We start from the raw sequence: 18,294 nt of genomic DNA, 5'->3' as shown, positions 1-18,294 counted from the left end.
TATTGTGACATCACACTTTACTACGCAACTACGATTGATTTGCAGTTACGATCAATTTTAGATCTTTGTGAAATCGGCCCCTGGTTAATTAATGCTCAGATATAATCTATGACAGAAGTATAATCTATGAATGAAATCTAAAATAAAAAACTCTGTAACAAGTAATGATCCAACTTGGGTAAGTTTCTAATTTCCTGTACTCAAAATCTTTTAGATTGGATTCACTGGCTATCCCAATGTGATGAAACTTTCAAAGATTGGTTATTTTGCTAAATGGATTTTGAACTTGAGGTTGTGATTGATTGTATCTTTAAATAACAATCAGATAGCAGCCTGGCAGCGCAAGGAGCACTTCTGGTTTATCTCTCTGCTTAAGTTTTAATTTCTACATAATTTTGCCTGCTTCAAGTGTGTTTCCTGCTAATAATTATGGAATCAGTTTCAAAAGCCATTTTGATTTTAATTTGATTTTTGTTTTGTTTTTTTGTTAGCTTTGGTCAAGGTTTCTTATAGTTTATTTTGGTTTAGGTTTAACTTGGTTTTCTGTGTTTGAAGTTCCGAACAGAGTAATTTTTAAGGTTTAGATCACAAGTTCATCCATTTTTGGTTTGCAATGTTTTATATTGCTTTTGTTAAATTGTCTTATAATCAATAAAGTCATTTTTTATTTTTGTTTGAGAAACCTATACTTTGTGTCATCTGTTCCTATTTTGTTTGTGCATTTCCTCGCGTCTTTTCCCCACCCGATCTTAAGTGTGTTTTATTAGTTATATTCAATATAGTTTTCATAGTGTACCCTTTTTCCAGGTTACATTTCATCACACGGAGATTGTTATAATTTATGCAACTTATTCAATTAAACGAGAAGTACCCTCCTTCGGCCACAACTGATTTTGAGGTAAAACATCGTTTTTGTTAAGCATGATAAGTTAGTCAGTTCAAAGTCTAGTTTAAAAGTCTAATGTTGCACAGGCTGCATACTCCCCACCAGGGAGCTGAGATGGTTTAAGGAGTGATTTAAGGCCCAGTGACCAGGGGTAATAATGTGAAGCGCTTTGGGACACCCTCCGGGTGTGAAGAGCGCTATATAAAAACGGGTTATTATTATTATTAACTCGTCCTATAGGAGATGGGTTCAATGCGTCGTAACATCTAGGCCCATGGTTACGGAACTGAACTCGTCCTAAGCCCTAAAATTGATTCTAAGTTAAAGTGGAAACAAGTGGGCCAGGCAATCCTCGAGATAAATTGTTCACCTCTAATTACAGTTTCTTGTTTTCCTGGAGTTTCCCAAACAAGACCAGTGAGACACCTGTCTTAAAGGGAAGGTACACGTTTGGTAATTGTCAAAGACCAGTCTTCTCTCTTGGTGTATCCCAAACCTGTGAAAATTTGAGCTCAATGCGAGAAAACGATGAAAGAAAAAAACCCTTGTTGGACGAATTTGTGTGCTTTCAGATAGGAATAAAAGACTTCTAGCTAGAAGTCTTTTATTATTTTAGTGAGAAATTACCTCTCTCTCAAAAACTACGTTACTTCAGAGGGAGTCGTTTCACACAATGGTTTATACTACCAACAGCTCCACAATGCTCTTTACCAAGTCAGTCTTTAAGTTAATATTTGTTTTGAGCAATTATCAAACGTGTACCTTCCCTTTAAAGGTTTTTAGTAATTGTTGTCATCATTTAATTGGTACACTTAAAAAATATAATACATTACTACATTGCGTGGAAATTAGCATAAAAAAAATGTTGCTCCTTTCAATACATTTCAGAGGCTCGATTCAATTTTTCAGAGCTAAAAGTGTCTGAAACTTTTCACTGCTGACTGTACGATGTAACAATATTCCATTACCCCATACACTATCTGTATTCTTAACAATGGAAAGGATTGCTTACCGATGTCAAAGGTTAAAATTATCTTTAATTTCATTTGGAGTGTTTTGACATGTGGGCTTTTAATGTGGGCAGACCCACCGTCCATGGGCCCTGAAGTTCACCCTCACCTTTTCAAATTGCATATTATTTTACACGTTATTTAAAGAAAATAAATATTCAACAAATAAACTATTCAGCTAAAGTGAAATGGAGGGTAATGGGAAGTTATTTAACACCAGTGTTTATGTTTGGTTCAAAGGGTTGGACTGTCTTGAGTTGGTGAATCCGGTGTGATTCTCTATGCTTGCGGTGTGTGTCATCACCCTTGCGAAGCTTATGTATAATTGTGTGGTTTAAAATTTAATATTTGTAAATAAAGGTAAAATAATGGACGAATAATGAATTACGTGTTGTATGATTAACTATTTTGTAAATATTGCTTTAAATAAAAAATTTTACTGTTGGCGCCCCATAGAGTCGCGACCCCAAAACTATGGTTATGACGTCACTTGGAAAAGTTTGTGCGTATAAGCCACTTAGGAATGTCAGCTGCGCATGTCTGTTACTGCTGACAATGGGTTCGTCTATCTCCCATAACCTTTTGACAATACCCGCTGGTATTGTCAAAAGGTTATGGGAGATAGACAAAATCCGTTGTCAGCAGTAACAGACATGCGCAGCTGACATTCCGAAGTGCTCCGCATTCACTCCAATAAACCTGTTCTCGTGAGCACACTTGGACGGCGAGCGCGACAAGGAATCCCTCGCACTGTACTGTGTATGCTATGTGTTGTTTTATAGTAAGTTTGAGTATATGCTTCGGGACCTCTCACACGAGAATGGGACTTGAATCAAGTCTACAGTGCAACCCGACCTTTTATTCAGGCGACTTGTTGAACTCGTCGACTGCTGTACCAATGTGCAAAAGGTCGAGAGGTCATAACTTTGGCTGCTTCAGCAAACATTAGGCTGTTAAGATAAAACGGTAGCGTGTAACTCCCTAATGCATCTTTGACGGTTCCTGAAAAAAAAGTCAGATGTCACAATTACATAAAATAATGATCGTAGTAATCTCTGGTGACTTTATGTCAAGTAATAGTTTGGTCAATGAACTATCATGCGGATTTTTATCTTTGCAAAAAGGATAATAACCCATTGCGGGATTTTCTTTTAAAGGGAAGGTACACGTTTGGTAATTTGGTAATTGCAAATTAACTTCAAAACTGATTTGGTAACGAGCATTTGGAGAGCTGTTGATGGTATAAAACATTCTGAAGTATCATCGATTTTGAGAAAGAGGTAATTTCTCACTAAAATAATAAAAGACTTCTAGCTATAAGTCTTTTATTCCTATGCACACAATGACAAGGGTGTTTTTTCTGTCATAGTTTTCTCGCAATGACAAATTGAGCTCAAATTTTCACAGGTTTGTTATTTTATGCTTATGGTGGGATACAGCAAGTGAGAAGACTGGTCTTTGACAAGTATCCAAGGTGTACCTTCCCTTTAAAGGGTTTGGGTACATTTCGTACGTCACAAAGCTCAAAAGTCGTCCTCTACACCTTTATTCAGCCGAGACTCAGGACCCAACCCATAGCCAAGCGCTATACTACACATTGTCCACAGTGAAAGCTGTAAAAACCATCAATCTCTTGTTAAGCCATCTTTCCTTGTTATGTTCAGACTGAGTTGTACTTCCTGGTTCGTTGTCAACACGTCATTATAACAACTTTGGGTCTGGCCCAAGTCCAAAACCAATCCTCGAGTCTGGTTGAAAGTTGTTCACACGACACTCTCTGAACTCTGACCTACCTACATAGTTCCCGAGTCAGTCTCTCTTAAAGGCAGTGGACACTATTGGTAATTACTCAAAATAATTAATAGCACAAAACCTTACTTGGTAACGAGTAGTGGAGAGCTGTTGATAGTATAAAACATTGCGAGTAAAGGCTCCCTCTGAAGTAACGTAGTTTCCGAGAAAGGAGTAACTTTCCCCGAGTTTGATTTCGAGACCTCAGAATTAGATTTTGAGGCCCTCGAAATCAAGCAACTGAAAGCACACAACTTCGTGTGACAAGTGTATTTTTTCTTCCACATTATCTCGCAACTTCGACGACCAGTAATGAGCTCAAATTTTCACAGGTTTGTCATTTTATGCATATGTTGAGATGTGAGAAGACTGGTCTTTGACAATAACCAAAAGTGTCCAGTGTCTTTAACGTTCAACGGCTATTTCCCCTAAGAATCCAGGTCGCTCTAACAGTATATCAGGAAGAAAAACAAACTTTAATGCGGGTACCATCTGTTCAATATAAAATGATCTACAGATAGGCTGTTGCTCACTCATCTATACATTTCTACTCTATTCAGCAACGAAAGGAGTCGTGTTTTGTAGTTGCAGTTATAATTGAGCAAAATGGGGTTGTTTATCCGTTCGCTCTTGGTCGTTCTGATTGTGAAGTCTGAAGTTGAACTACAAGTTGAAGCTTCCAGCAACCAGAGAACGGTTTCATGTGATGTAGATACAAATAGTAAGGTAGACGAGTTGAGGCTTATAGTAGAAAACTACCTAGTCATTCTTGAAGATGAACTCAGAAACACACAAGACCAGGTGAAAGAGCTCAAAGTAATAATGACTGATAGTCATGAAACTGTTTCATCTGAGCTGGAGGACACAAGACGTACGATGGCTGCAATATCAACCAACCAAGAAACAGCCACCTCTGAGCAAGAGGAAACACGTCGAATGGTTAGTGAGTTGCAGACTGCGGCAAGACGTACAATGGCTGCAATATCAACCAACCAAGAAACAGCCACCTCTGAGCAAGAGGAAACACGTCGTATGGTTAGTGAGTTGCAGGTTGCAGTAACTACCAACCAACAAATGGTAACTGTCGCACTAAGAAACACAACACTTCAGTTAAAAGACATAAGACGTGAAATGGGAGTCAGTGGGCGTCAGGTGGAAGAGCTCCAGGAGTCAGTATCTATGACGAAGATCCATGGTAGGTTTTGTTTGCTTGCAATCGTGGTTAAACCATGGAGGTAGAAAAAGACACAAGCACACAACATTATCTTTTAAAGGAACACGTTGCCTTAGACCGGTCGAGTTGGTCTTTGAAAAGCGTTGATAATCGTTTGTTATTCAATGCATATGGTTGGAAAGATGTTTTTTTTTTTCTTTTTTGGTAGAGTTTTTCAGCGCGTCCACATCGCAACTGTTAGAGCTCCGGTTTTTCTTTTAAAGTTTGGTGTTTTTTGCAGATATTTGTGTGGTGCTTAACATTCCGCCCCTCACTGAAAGACTTGAACAGCTCTCTTTGAATTTTGGTAATTCGGACCTGTCCTCAACCACATAGAGAGTGGCTGCCTCCTGCATGGAATAATAACCTTAGGAATTCCGACTCTTTGTCTAGTATCAGGTGCAGAACCAACCGATACAGGTCTAGCGACATTCACTACCTCACCAGTATTTTGAACATGGAAGTGGTATTTTGTCAAAATAAAGCTTTTGTCACTAAAATATGTGGTTTGATGAGTGGAATATGAATAAACAATTAACTATGGTTTTAAAAAAATTAGTTTCCATTTTATTTACAAATTTGAAAATTAGCCCGACCCGAGAGGGCGCTGTTCGTGACGTCAATCGAGGCGCGATGAATCGCATGCAGTACCAACACTAGATAGTGACGCTTGGCGAAAGCTAAAAACATGCCCTAAAAGTTGAAACAATACCTGATTTTTTGTCACGTTAGGCAACTGCTCATTTAGGTTCGTTACGTCTTTCAGTTACCTTCTTCGACTTCCCCACTAGCTGGACAAATTGTTGGGATGGCGTTATGTTTAAGAAAAGATCTTCTTTCTTCATGTCATCTTTAGTTGTTTTGCTGCATCCAGCAGCAATACACCTGGTCGACATTGCCGGAAAAATGCAAGAAAAAAACTTGTTCGAAACGTACAAATTCACGACTAGGACTTGAATGTACTTGCACGTACGTGTGTTCGAATTCGATGTTCGATCGAGGCAAAGTCTGCCTCGATTGACGTCACAAAAGGGGTAGGCGGAGTCACCCCCACACCACTTTATTAATTTTTTTAAGCATATAAGTCGTTAAAAACAATTACTCAAAAAATTATTTTATTGTTTAGAAACATATACTCTAATGTTTGAAGATTTTTTTTATATTTCCAGATGACTTTAACACATTTAAGCAGGCCTCCAATTTTGTTTGTTTAGTTGTTTGTTTTGATGTTCGTTTGGGTGTTTGTTTGGGTGTTTGGGTTTGTTAGTTAGGTGTGCTTGTTAAAATTTATTGTCTATGTTTATCTAATTTAAGTTCTCATAACGTCTCTTTTGACTTTCGCTTTTTAAATTTTTAATGTTTCTTGTGTATAAATATTCTCATGTGCTTTTTAAAAATTTTATATAAAAATGTAAATATGTATTTTAATTTTTGTTATTTTAATCTTCGGACTGCGACAAACAGATGTTTTTTACATTTTTCCCATTTATGGGAGCCAATTTATTTGACTCCCATAATGGCCGACCGTGTTAGTTCGCAAAGAAAAAGGAAAACCACGCAATTTCGAGGCAAATTTGTGTTCCTTTAAATACTCAAGATTAAGTTTAGGGGAGACTGTTGTACCACAAACGACCGTTTGCATGGCGGCCACCTTTAATGTAAATCTACGGAAACCTGCACTCGTGTGTACGCACTGCGCATGACTCTCAGTCAATCAGTGGCGTCATTTGCAAGGGGTCTATTTAATCACCATTCGAAACGTACTTCCCCCCCCCCTCACACACACACCAATACATGTGTACACTGCAGATTGAGGACATACTTTTCATACTATCCAATGGCGGACATTGCCAAAAGTCGAATGGTACCTATCGATGTGAGGGCATAACACATGAATCCTTGTTCTTGCGGTTCACTAATGTGAATGTGTATACTGGCCTTCTAGGAAATGTTGTTGGGGGTAGTACATGTATTTTCTTGTTCTTGGGGGGGGGGGGCGGGGGGCAGGCCAAAGGTCTAGACTAATAATTTGGCTGTGCCTACAGAGTCACTCTAGGTTATGACTGTACTTTGGTGGTGCATGAGACCTTAAATTTGTTGAAGTGTCATCGTGTTTCTACAAAAGTCCTTAATGTTTCTCCAAGTTCTGGTCTGCAATGCCACAGGACAGGACGATTCAATGTCACGTTTCCCTGGAATCTTCTTCAGCAAAAAGAATCTCTGCAAGCCCTCGGTGACGTCTTTCTTTTCCTGGGCAGTCCAGGGGCGTCGCTTGAATTGTCGACGCTTGACTTGTCGATCTTTTGGAGCTGGATCCGTTTGGGTTGGTGGCCTTCCTACAACACACAGGAAAGAAGAGGTAAATTAGTCAACATAATCAAATGGGGCGTATACATAACCTAAATATGTTCATGTTACCGATGTGACATTTACTCCTCGAGTAAATCAATACGCAACTGAGCACAAAAGAATGCGATAAAGGTACCTGCAGAAAATGCCTGACAAGAAGCAGCCATCTTGTTTCATGCTACCGTACAAAATGAGTTGCCGAGATGGGCTAATCACTTGGCTGTGCCTACAGAGTGACTTTAGGTTATGACTGTACTTTGGTGGTGCATGACACCTTCAATTTGTTGAAAGCAAACGGAGTCTGGCATCTTATCGCATGTTGGTCTAGGGGGGGGGGGGGGGTCAACAGGGAATAGGACCAGCATATGCAAGAGACCTACAAGAGATATAGGCAGTCACAAATATTACAAACTGACTGTCATCAACACTGTCCTCCAAAGCTGGGTAACACGAGTCACCTGAATCACTGCTGTCCTCATCGCCGGTGAAGCCTTCTGCAATAAAAAGAAATTAAACTTCTACACTTAGCTTTGATTGCTTTCTGGCACACAAATAAAAATGTGGGCCAATCCGTTGGGTTGGGTGTGTGGGGTTTGGGGTGTACAGTGAATGATGTTCAAAAGGGGGGGGGGGGTTAGGTGATGACGGCCACAGGCCGAGTTATCAGGCCCCAAAAACAAAGAGCAATTGTTACATTTAGGTTTGCTTGCTTTTTGGCGCACACACCTAAACATGTTGGCCAATCCATTGGGGGGTGGGTGGGGGGGGGGGGAGGTTGTACAGTGAATGAATGTTATGGGAAGACAAGTTAAAAACGGGTTTGTTTACCTCCAGTAACATGCAACTGCTCCAAAGATTTGCCATGTTGCGAATCAATTGTTGCCTCTCTCCAAGCTGAGGAAAAGTCGAGACAGTTTGGTAACCCTCTGGACAGTGTCTGGCAACTGGTAGTACTCACGATGGACCCGCAAATCATGACCCATGAAGTCTGCAAGTGTTTCAAGCTGATGTTCATTCAAGGCCAGAATTTGTGAAACAGTCGCTACATGTTTACGAAGCTTTGTAGACCGCATGCTATCAGCATTCTCAAGGCCCGCCTGATTTGCATATGCTCGTAGACAGTCGCTTCCTCGTATATGACCTGAGCCTCCGTAACAACTTCGTGCGAATAAGAATATATTGTCTTGTGCCACTCCAGCTGCATTTCTATTTGCGACCAGAGCCTTCAACCACGCCATCACATCAGTACCAAGAAGCAATGGAACAGTTCTGCCCCTCTTACCAACTATTTCAATGACTTTGAACATTTTACAGAGGTGCCGTTCAAGATCAGTCATCACGCAATCACCATTCACAATGGCTGCACTACTGCGCTTCTGAAAATCTTCAAGTTTCATTTTGGATACTTCCCCCTGTCGTCTGCGGTTGAAGATAATGAGATGGCACAGTGTGACTTCATTCAATTTCTTCCAAGCTGGTGTAATTTCATGGCCCTTAGCAGAGTGTAGGAGCTGCACTTCCCTGTTGCCAGTTTCATGAAGGAACGATGAGATTTTCACCACATCTGCATTTGTGGGGAGATCAGCAGGTTTGTTGCGCTTTCCTTGGTACAGTGTTCTGTGGGCGTGCGTTGACACAAGTTCTGGCCACTTTATTTTACATAACTGCCTAAACTGTTCGGCCTGTTCCGCTTTTTGCCTAAGATTAAACTCTAAAGCACTTGCTTGAAGTATGAGTGCACATCTCTTGATGGAATGTCCAATCTTGAGTGCTAGAGATGGAACGTGATACATCTGTTTTCCTTCACTGAAGCCGGCGACATCATGAACAGCCTTGACGATATCATTCAGATGGCGGGGATGCACGAATACTTCCAGTGATGCATTTGGTTGGTGGGTGTTTTGTCTCAGTTGTATAACAAGACGACCAAGTTCTCGTAGTTTGTTCCGAATGTAGCCATGTTGGGTAACATCGTGGCCAAGTCTAAGGTATTCACGTTTGGCAACTTCCAGAATCAAAGAATCATTCTTGACAATCAGACCAACATTGTCTCTCCTCATAGAACTAAGAACCTTGTTCAACTGGAAAGATACACCAGCAGGGGGTGGTTTTAACAAATCACTCTTGTTAGCTACTCGCCCCCTAACACGACCTCTCCTACTGCTACCATCAGTCGGTCCATATGCGTGTGGAGATGCCTCATGATTTGGTCTGTATACTATAATAAGGACACCCTTTCCCTCTCTAAGGACTTGGCAATTGTGTCTGTGATTACCAATATTGCGGATGTATAACAGAAGTTTCTTGCGGGCACTAACGTCGGTCTCCGATGCTATCTCTACAACTTCCCTCTCCTCTTTGTGACGCGACTGAAGATGACGGGGTAACTTGGCCTGAGGCTCATCACAGTAAAACAATAGTGTTTTTTGTCCCATTTCCTTTGTCCACCGACATTATCGGTCTGCATGACTGTTACGGCACACTTCTCACTCGAATCATTTGTTTCACATCCTACAGCTTCATTGCTTTGGTGAAGCTCGGCAGTTTCTAAAATAGCTTGTGGGTCATCGTCATCCCAGGAACTGGTGTTGGGGTTGACACAACTTGAAGGATCAGACTGAAAAATAGCTTGTGGGTCATCGTCATCCCAGGAACTGGTGTTGGGGTTGACAGACCTTGAAGTATCAGACTGAAAAATAGCTTGTGGGTCATCGTCATCCCTGCAGTTGGTGTTGGGGTTGACAGACCTTGAAGTATCACACTGAAAACCTGATGTTTGATGGGCCAGCTAGCAAGGAAAAGATAAATGACATAATTAACACCACTGAGATATGATTAGGATTATGACACGGATTAAATATATACGGTTGAGTGGATCAGCGTGCCCTTAAATTGATAGGCAAATAATACATAAGCACTAAGCTAGTCAGAACTTAAAGGAACACGTTGCCTTGGATCGGTCGAGTTGGTCTATGAACAGCGTTTGAAACCGTTTCTTATGAAATGCATATGGTTAGAAAGATGTTTTACAAGTAGAATATAATGATCCACACAAGTATCACTCCAAATTGCACGGTTTTCATTTTACGTCGCGAACGAACACGGTCGGCCATTTATGGGAGTCCAAGTTTTGACTCCCATAAATGGCCGACCGTGTTTGTCAACGAGGTAAAACGAATACCTAGCAATTTTGAGCCATATTTGTGTTGATCATTGTACTCAATGTGGCAGGATTGGTTATTATGCAGCTTTTACTATAAAGCGAGCCGCTTGCCGTAAACAGCAAGTGTTTTTGCACTCTGTTACATTTAGAGAGGACATTTGTTTGCCTCAACACATCAACCTTGGAAAAACGTCTCAATTGTACAGAACATAAAATATTATGAAGACACATAGCATGTTATTAAATTAATATCGATGGAATTAATACATGATATCATCATTTACTCACCTGGTGCTCAAATAAGGAGCGTGTGATGCCATCATCAGTGTAACGCACACAGTACTTGATGAGTGACTTCCCTGAAAAATGAAAGGCAAACGGGTTTATTAATTTTCATTTCATTTGGGGGGGGGGGGTGGGGGAAACATACAACTTTGTGCCATCTTTAAAACGTGCTTGGGTATCAGTACACCTGGGTACGAATTGACTTGGCTACGAATGAACTTGGGTACGTATTGACTCGGGTACGAATTTACTTGGGCACGAATTGACTTTGGTTCGAATGAACTTGTGGAATTCCAACTGGGGTACGTATTCTTAGGGGTTATTTCTTAATCACATGCATAAACATCAATTTGTCATGTCCTAAATCATTCAACTATGTGTTTGTTGACAAGTGTGTGTAAGAAATCGTTAACTGGTCAAACGACTGTATATAGTATAGTGATGTAGTCAGTACAGTAAAGAGTAAGGATTAGGCCTACATGGAAATTTATTTACGCTCAGATCACTCACCATTTCTTGTCTTCTCTCGAGAGCTGTCATGGGTCGAATGGTTGACTCTAGGGTCCTGGTGGATGCAATGCACTCAATGTTTATGATGCGTCCCCATGACAGCTGCAACCGGCCACGCTACCCGACTCAAATCGAATAAGCTAACCGTCATGCATAAATGAGTTCAGATTTAGAAATGGCCGCCTCTACTACCTACAAGAAGGAAACTTCATATCAACAGAGGGCGATGTAACCATCCAAGAGTGCTAACCCACCGCTCCGGCAACAGAATTGTGTTAACTCACACATACTCCTCTCGTAAATGACATAAACCGAGGATTTATGTCCCAAAAAGCTTAGATATCTCAGTGGCGTCCAAACTGGCTATAATGCTGCATTTATCACAATTTTTCAAAGCGAGGACGTCCTCGCTGTGCTAAAAGTCCTCGATGTGTGAGTGTGTATTTACACAGTAGAGCTCGGTTTGCAGCGATGACAAGTACGCCTACACACCCGATCGTAAGCGTTATACCTTCTGTCTGTTATAAACATGCGTTCAAATTTACTCATACACAAAAGTGCGACGACGAGGGTGTTGTCACTCTCTTGTCCGAGTGGTGTCAGTTTCGCTCTTTTGAGAGTGAAAGTCAAACTGTGTTACTCTTTTTGAGTGAAATTGAAACAAACTAACTTCACTCTAAATCGAGTTGAAAGTACCCGTCTTTCACTCTCAGAAGAGTTGACCGTCATATGGCTATTTGCGAGAGTGGTATGGCGGACAAAAGGAGTGTTTTTTCACTCTTTTACATTAAGAGAGTTCGTATGTTTAAAGGCACTGGACGCCTTCAGTAATTGTCAAAGACCAGTGTTTTCACTTGGTGTAACTCGACAGTAAAACAATAATGCATAAAATAACAAACCTGTGAAATTAGGGAGTCAAATAGTCGTAGAAGTTGCAAGAGAATAAAGAAAGAAAAAACACCCTTGTCGCACAAGTTGTGTGCTTTCAGACGCTTGATTTCGAGACCTCAGCTGAAGTCTCAAATTCAAATCAAGTATTTAAGTTGGAAAATACTTCTTTCTCGAAAACTACGTTACTTCAGAGGGAGCCGTTTCAATTCTTACACTGTTTTATACCACCAACAGCTCTCCATTGCTCATTACCAAGTAAGTTTTATGCTAACGATTATTTTGAGTAGTTACCAATAGTGTCCAGTGCTTTTAAAGAGAGGGATATAGTAGATTCTTCTCATTTCAATCTTGTCCTGGTATTCTGTTTTCCATCTATACTAAAATCATTATCTCGTTTTTTTTATAGAAGGAGTCAGAGATTGTTCCGACGTGCTCGCAAGGGGTGAGGCAGGCAGTGGCGTTTATGCCGTGAAGCCGGACTCCGGTGCGCCATTCGATGTGTACTGTGATATGGAGACAGACGGCGGAGGCTGGACGGTAAGACAATGGCGGACTTTCCATCCAAAATACACATTTTTTAGAAGTGTAAAGTCTAAAATGTTATGTGAACACAAAGCCATTCAAAATGATGTGCGTTAATTTTTCTTCGATAGGTTTTCCAGCGGCGTCAGGACGGCAGTGTAGATTTCTATTTGGACTTTGCCAGCTACAGCCGGGGCTTTGGGAATCTAGAGGGAGAGTTTTGGCTCGGTAACGACAACTTGCACCGTCTGACTGCTCAAGGCGAGTACGAACTCCGCGTAGATCTCACAGGCTTCGGCGACGATACCGGCTTTGCCTTATATGGCTATTTCAGCATCGCCGATGTGAGCGATAACTACAGGCTGACTGTAGGAAGTTACAATGGAACCGCAGGTACGATTATAAATGGAAACTTCGTAGTAATACAGAAATATTGCAGGGTAATCTGTGTCCATCGTTGTGACCGATTGCTTTTTCGAACTATATTATTAAACTGTAACTTAAATAAAGAAAGCAAAATGCAGTTAAACAAATGAACCTGATTGTGAAACATTAACTTCACTTCTCCCAATATCCCAGTTCCATTAATTGATAAATTTGTTTCTAATCGCACCTTATCGGCCTAAGTTATGTTCGAAACAAATTAATGTTTAAAGTTACCTCCTGTCAACATCGCCTTTATTTACACGTATGACTATAATGGCTACGTGTGTTATCTTACAGGAGACAAGTTATCATACCACAATAACATGGCCTTCTCGACCAAAGACCGAGACAACGATCGCTGGAGTGGTGTTAACTGTGCTGAGACATTCCACGGAGCCTGGTGGTACCATGCCTGCGTCCTCACCAATTTGAACGGGAAATACTTCAATGTGGCCACTTGGGACATAGAAGCAATGGGGTGGTCTGACTTTTCGAGTGTCCGCTCACTCAAAACAACTGAGATGAAAATTAGAAGGAAAGTTTAGTCCTTAATTAAGATGGATACCATAATAAAAAGGTACGCATGCAGTAATAAACATCTCCTTATAAATCACCTGATCACTTCATCTTTTCTAAGTTTCTAGTAATTTTGAAAAAATAATAATTTTACCTCTACTTTGAAAACCTAAAAATGTAAAACATGTACAACAATTTAATGTGAATTAACTTTTAATGCAATGGATTAAATGAGACATGTATAAAAACCGTGACATCGGGTAGCTAAAATAGTTGCAGAAAGTAACTAATAAGGAATGTCAGTTTAAACTCGATACGACCAGTATACTTAGTAAGTACAAGTACAAACACATTGCTTATAAAACTCTCAAGATACCCTTTTAAATAACCCGTTCTAAATCCGACTCGTATAATGAGAGTTGATGCTACATCTTCATGAGTGTTTTATAAGCAATGCGGTTGCTCGTTGAATCGAATACAATATTTTATTTTGTCAATTTTGTCATAAAAGATCCGGTATTGTAATGTTCACGTAGAATTTAGAACGGGCATTAAAAAAGGTTTAATACGGTTCCATACGAAATCGATGTCTTTTTTAAAGTCAGTGGAAATTATTGGCAATTACTCAAAATAGTTCTTAGCATAAAACCTTACTTAGTAACGAGTAATGGGGAGAGGTTGATAGTGTAACACATTGTGAGAAACGGCTCCCTCTGAAGTGACGTAGTTTTCGAGAAAGAAGTAATTTTCCACGAATTTGATTTTGAGACCTCAGAACCAGATTTTGAGGTCTCGCAAAGCATCTGAAAGCACACAACTACGTGTGACAAGGTTGTTTTTTCTTTCATAGTGATCTCGCAACTTCGACGACCAATTGAGCTCAAATTTTCACAAGTGAGAAGACTGGTCCTTGACAATTACCAATAGTGCTCATTTCCCAATAATTGTTCTGTTTGGGTCCCACCCGTGCAAATGCTTTGAAACAAGCAAACGGCGGTATGGTGGAAATCGATTATTCTCTTAGTAGGCATAATAAGACTAATATTAACTGCAATGGATATGTCCTGGTTAATTAATGCTCAGATATAATCTATGACAGAAGTATAATCTATGAATGAAATCTAAAATAAACAACTGTGTAACAGGTAATGATCCAACTTGGGTAGGTTTCTAATTTCCTGTACTCAAAATCTTTCAGATTGGATTCACTAGCAATCCCAATGTGATGAAACTTTCACAGATTGGTTATTTTGCTAATTAAATCTTGAACTTGAGGCTGGGTGACTTATTGTTATATCTTTGAATAACAATCATATAGCAGCCTGGCAGCGCAAGGAGCACTTCTGGTTTATCTCTCTTCTCAAGTTTTAATTTCTACATAATTTTGCCTGCTTCAAGTGTATTTCCTGCTAATAATTATGGAATCAGTTTCAAAAGCCATTTTGATTTTAATTTGATTTTTGTTTTGTTTTTTTGTTAGCTTTGGTTAAGGTTTCTTATAGTTTATTTTGGTTTAGGTTTAACTTGGTTGTCTTTGTTTGAAGTTCCGAACAGAGTCATTTTTAAGGTTTAGATCACAAGTTCATCCATTTTTGGTTTGCATTGTTTTATACTGCTTTTATTGGTTGATTAATAGTCAATTTGTTATGTTTGTTTGAGAAACTTATACGTGTCACTGTTCCTATTTTGTGCATTTACTCGCGTTTTTTCACCGCCCGCACTTGATTTTCTACACTTTGGTGTGTTTTATTAGTTAATATATTCAATTATTATTTTATTAGTTAATATATTCAATATAGTTTTCTAAGTGTACCCCATTATCCAGTTTACATTTTTATCACACGGCGATTTTATAATTTATGCAACTTCTCCAATTAAACGAGATGTATCCTCCTTAGTCCACAACTGATTGCGAGGTACTAAACGTCGAATTTGTTAAGCTTCAGTTCCATGTCTAGTTTAAAAAAAGAAGACAAATAACAACCCGTAAAATCAGCCCAGACAGTGCAATGATTTTTGCTACCTACCGCTGTATACAAAGTGTACTGCAGTGTACATGTATATTATGTACTTCATACTTTCTGGAATATTAACCCGTGTAGGTTAATGGATAGATCGAAAAACAACGTTGTTGGTGTACGTTTTGGTCCAATGATTGACCAAAAAAACACACAATATTTTTGTGCGCAAAGCAAATAAGCCAGTGTTTTCACTGTGGACCAAACATTTTTGTTAGTGCATAAATAAGTCGTCTCGTCTAAACTGAATTTCCCATCTGGGATAATAAAGTGAATTAAATTGAATTGAATGTTGCAATTAGAATTAAAGGCACTGCAGCCGATTTCATGAAATGCTAGGATAAATCCTATCTCGAGTTAGGACGAGTAACTCAGGGTGTCGTGGCCGAGCGGATAGGTGCTCTGGTGCTTCTGTTCAGCAGAGTGTGGGTTCGAATCCCGGTCGTGACACTTGTGTCCTTGAGCAAGACACTTCACTATAATTGCTTCTCTCCACCCAGGGGTAAATGGGTACCTGTGAGGGCAGAGATGGTTCTTGTGATTGATTTAGCCGAGTAGCGCAAATTAATGTTGCACAGGATGCATACTCCCCACCAGGGAGCTGAGATGGTTTAAGGAGTGATTTAAGGCCCAGTGACCAGGGGTAATAATGTGAAGCGCTTTGGGACACCCTCTGGGTGTGAAGAGCGCTATATAAAAACGGGTTATTATTATTATTATTAACTCGTCCTATAGGAGATGGGTTCAATGCGTCGTAACATCTAGGCCCATGGTTAAGGAACTGAACTCGTTCTAAGCCCTAAAATTGATTCTAAAGTTTGGCAGAGTTTGGTGAAAATGACGGCTGGACACGTTTGGTATTGACTGTCAAAGACCATTCTCACTTGGTGTATCTCAACATAATGCAGAAATAAACAATCTGTGGAAAAGTGGACTCAACTGGTCGAAGTTGCAAGAGAATAATGAAAGAAAGAAAAAACGCCCCAGGTAAGCTAGCTATCGTGCCCCCCAACTCGCAGTGGATAGGGCAAACGACTGATGTTCAAGGAACACGTTGCCTTGGATCGGACGAGTTGGTCTATAAAAAGCGTTTGTAACCATTTTTTATAAAATGCATATGGTTAGAAAGATGTTTTAAAAGTAGAATACATTGATCCACACAAGTTTGCCTCGAAATTGCGAGGTTTGCCTTTTACTGTGCGAACTCCCATAAATGGCCGACCGTGTTAGTCGACGAGGTAAAAGGAAAACCGTGCAATTTCGAGGCTTGTTTGTGTGGATCATTGTATTCTACTTTTACAACATCTTTTTAACCATGTGCATTGTATAACAAACGGTAACACACGTTTTTCAAAGACCAACTCGACCGTAGGCAACGTGTTCCTTTAAATCTAACAAGGGGCGCTGGCTATCGGCTAGACTAACCATCGCAGACCCCAGCAGTGCGCCCACAACATGCAGACGACCAAATCTGTGTTTTGATGATTGGTCCAATGTGATGTTTGTCAGCTGTACCCACATCACCTCTGACCAATTGAAATACAGATGTGGAAAGCTAACGTCACTTCACGTTTATCCAATGAAATCATTGTATCCAATGAAATCACTGATGGTGCAAAAGCAAGTATAGGGCCGCTACAATACCCAAAGGGTTTTCAGGGTGTAGGCCTACACACATTTTCCCTATTGTGACTTGGGGTTGTTGACTACCATCTTGATGTACGATTTGGATGAGTCCCTAAAAAAGTGGCATTATTGACTTGGAGGCCAGCAGGGAGACTAACTCGACAGGCCTAGGGACTACTCATATTAAATTGAGCAGAGTATTTAAAGGCAGTGGACACTATTGGTAACTACCCAAAACAATTATTAGCATAAACCCGTACTTGGTTACGAGTAATGGGGAAAGGTTGATAGTATAAAACATTGTGAGAAACGGCTAAGTGACGTAGTTTTTGAGAAAGAAGTAATTTTCCACGAATTTGATTTCGAGACCTCAGATTATTTCACTTTGATCTTTCACCACAAGCAGTTTGTATGGATGGGATGATGTTTTGCACACATGTGTAGAACACAGATAACTAATTAACCTGTTGATGTTATTATTAACAATCGTGCCTTCAGAACTGTATAAATCCAGTCGTTGATATGCATTATGATGTCCTTACCAAGTAGATCAACATCAATGCGATTTTGTTTATATTAAAAAGGAAAAACAGATAAACGTAAAGTTGTGATATAGGCACTTTTCGAAACCTCGGCTTTGGATTCGGCTCGGCTAGCTTGGCCCCCGGTTGTTTTGACATTTGCCCGTGCTTTGTGTACGCGCTCAGGGCTTCAGACAAGTGGACGGAGCCCGAAGCCAAATCCAAAGACGAAGCCGTGGATTCGAAAAGGGCCAGAGTAAACAGTGCATGACAATAACCAGCCTCTGGAAAGAGAACTGGATCTTTTTATCTTTCATTGTGCAGTAATATTTGTAAGGTTTTCTTTTACGGTGGTGCTTTTTTTTTATCGGGCATTTCAAGATGCTGCATTCAAATAATGATTGGAAGGCTGAGTAAAGGAATTGGATTCACGAGTGAAGATAATTGGACTTAAAGGCACTGGACACCTTCTGTAATTGTCAAAGACCAGTATTCTCACTTGGTGTATCGCAACATATGCACAAAATAACAAACCTGTAGAAATTTGTGCTCAATTGTTCATCAAAT

The 18,294-nt window shown here is 40.0% G+C and overlaps 1 protein-coding gene and 1 pseudogene across 2 annotated transcripts; one reads left to right on the top strand and one right to left on the bottom strand.

Annotated features, from left to right (window-relative positions):
• The first annotated feature begins 4,236 nt into the window (after nt 1-4,236).
• Nucleotides 4,237-15,526, top strand: LOC139934878 (fibrinogen-like protein A). Of its 2 annotated transcripts, none has more exons than XM_071929298.1 (4): nt 4,237-4,882; nt 12,508-12,635; nt 12,752-13,013; nt 13,344-15,526. In XM_071929298.1, the coding sequence occupies exons 1-4, from the start codon at nt 4,294-4,296 to the stop codon at nt 13,589-13,591; spliced, it is 1,227 nt and encodes a 408-aa protein (XP_071785399.1). In that variant the 5' UTR covers nt 4,237-4,293; the 3' UTR covers nt 13,592-15,526. The 2 variants fall into 2 exon arrangements, with proteins under 2 accessions (XP_071785399.1, XP_071785398.1); XM_071929297.1 differs by having other exon boundaries at nt 12,505-12,635.
• On the bottom strand, nt 6,908-8,484 carry LOC139934893 (uncharacterized; annotated as a pseudogene).
• Nucleotides 15,527-18,294: the final 2,768 nt, after the last annotated feature.

Source organism: Asterias amurensis, chromosome 3 (genome assembly GCF_032118995.1).
Source record: "Asterias amurensis chromosome 3, ASM3211899v1".
Lineage (NCBI taxonomy): Eukaryota > Metazoa > Echinodermata > Asteroidea > Forcipulatida > Asteriidae > Asterias > Asterias amurensis.
This window is presented reverse-complemented; position numbering and strand designations above follow the sequence as displayed.

Bases quoted from the DNA above. Each gene is read 5' to 3' on its own strand.
- LOC139934878 (XM_071929297.1), top strand. From the start codon at position 4,294: ATGGGGTTGTTTATCCGTTCGCTCTTGGTCGTTCTGATTGTGAAGTCT. The intron at 12,636-12,751 runs GTAAGACAATGG...TTTCTTCGATAG, and splicing joins CAGACGGCGGAGGCTGGACG to GTTTTCCAGCGGCGTCAGGA. The intron at 13,014-13,343 runs GTACGATTATAA...GTTATCTTACAG, and splicing joins AAGTTACAATGGAACCGCAG to GAGACAAGTTATCATACCAC.